The sequence below is a fragment of the Poecilia formosa genome, unplaced genomic scaffold (assembly GCF_000485575.1).
Source record: "Poecilia formosa unplaced genomic scaffold, Poecilia_formosa-5.1.2 Scaffold149, whole genome shotgun sequence".
Taxonomy (NCBI): domain Eukaryota; kingdom Metazoa; phylum Chordata; class Actinopteri; order Cyprinodontiformes; family Poeciliidae; genus Poecilia; species Poecilia formosa.
This window is the reverse complement of record NW_006800088.1, coordinates 48,579-50,399: the sequence shown is the minus strand read 5'-3', so window position 1 is coordinate 50,399 and position 1,821 is coordinate 48,579. Positions and strand designations below refer to the sequence as shown.

Genomic DNA, 1,821 nt, shown 5'->3' with positions numbered 1-1,821 from the left:
AACCTGTAAGTTCAAATGTTTTTTTTAATGCAGCTATTGGTTATTGTTTACATTTTGTTGAAACCCATAAGGTATTAAAATTTATTTTAATTTTTTCCAACTTTTCATATCTAATTAATACAGTTTCCAACGAGGTTGTTGTGACTCGACGACCAAACTGGCCTCATATCTTCAGTGGTGAGACGATCACTCTGACATGTGAGGTCCAGGGAGGAGAAACCACTGAGTGGACATGTGAATGGAGGAGAGATCGGACAACTGTAGCCAGAAGAAATGATAAAGTCTGGACTGTCAGTGTTTCTGAGTCCAGCAGTGGAGACTACATGTGTCAGTGTAGACGCAGAGACGACTGGCGTTCTGTGACAAAGTGGAGTGAAAAGGTCCCAGTGTTTGTCTCAGGTGAGTCAGGCTTTCTGTCATTGAGGCCAGCCCAAAAACAACCAAATCATGCAGAGTCAAAAGGTTACTAATAATTTATGTGTTGGTGTAGAACATTGGAAATCTGTTTTTGTAATCTTGCAAGTTGTAGTTTACTGATTCTGATAAATATTCCAGCCAAGTAATAAGTCAATGGTGCTGATTAACACGTCTTACTTGTTTCTGACTTGGGATCATGAGACTATGTCCTTTAATCATCAACAGTGTATGTACAATTTTTATTAATGACAAAAAAACAATATTTATTCTTGATTGAATTGTGCCTGTGCACTTTAATCATCTCAAGTGAAAATATATTTCTTCAAGTAATACTTTGAACATTTTGTTTAATTTTTTCCACTAGTGAATATATTTGTATTTAAAGCAATCGGTAGATGCATATAAATTAACTTTTTCACTACACTGCACTTTTTTAAGAAAATGGTTTAAGTCAATAATGTTCACATAAAATCACAAATACACAAAATACAAGTAGCAAATAGTTGATGGATATATAACCCATGTTTTGTTTCTTTCAAAAATATTTTTTTAATTAAAATTCACATTTAAGTGTTACAAGTCCAAATATGAACCTCATTCACTATTCCTATGAGGGAAACTCAATTACTGAGGTTTGTCATATGATGAGATCTTTAGGTATTTACAGTCAGCTTGATTACATCATAACGTATTTATTTCATTAACATCAGCTCAACCCAGAGCCAAACTGACAGCAGGTCCAACAACCATACCAGTAGGGGGCAGTGTGACACTGAACTGCTCAGTGGAGCCCTCTGCTGGATGGAAATACAGATGGTGGAGACGGACATCAGACACACCTGAAGTTCAATTCACTGATGAAGAAAACAGAGATATTAATGTAAAACAAGGGGGAATCTACCGATGTGTGGGAGTGAGAGGAAAGACAAACTTTCACAGTGTTGTAAGTGACGAGGTCAACATCACAGTAACCTGTAAGTTCAAAGGTTTTTTTGTTTTTCTTGTTTTTTTTAATGCAGCTATTGGTTATTGTTTACATTTTGTTGAAACCCATAAGGTATTAAAATTTATTTTAATTTTTTTCAACTTTTCATATCTAATTAATACAGTTTCCAACGAGGTTGTTGTGACTCGACGACCAAACTGCACTGAAAAAAGTAAGCTATAGAATTTACCTAATAAATCTGAGGTAACAATTTGCATCGACTTTTTTGTGGTAAATTTAGTACCATATATTGAGTATAAAACAAAAACAAAAAATATATGAAATACTTAAAGATCTCATCATATGACAAACCTCAGTAATAGAGTTTCCCTCATAGGAATAGTGAATGAGGTTCATATTTGGACTTGTAACACTTAAATGTGAATTTTAATGAAAAAAATATTTTTGAAAGAAACAAA

At 33.9% G+C, this 1,821-nt stretch overlaps 1 protein-coding gene across 1 annotated transcript in view; it reads left to right on the top strand.

Annotated features, from left to right (window-relative positions):
- The window catches only part of LOC103145909 (titin-like), a 27,283-nt gene that overhangs the window by 9,832 nt on the left and 15,630 nt on the right, over nt 1–1,821 (top strand). The window contains exons 5-6 of the mRNA XM_007563563.2: nt 124–399; nt 1,128–1,391. Coding sequence (XP_007563625.2) covers nt 124–399; nt 1,128–1,391 — 540 coding nt within the window. The remainder of the gene's footprint in view (nt 1–123; nt 400–1,127; nt 1,392–1,821) is intronic.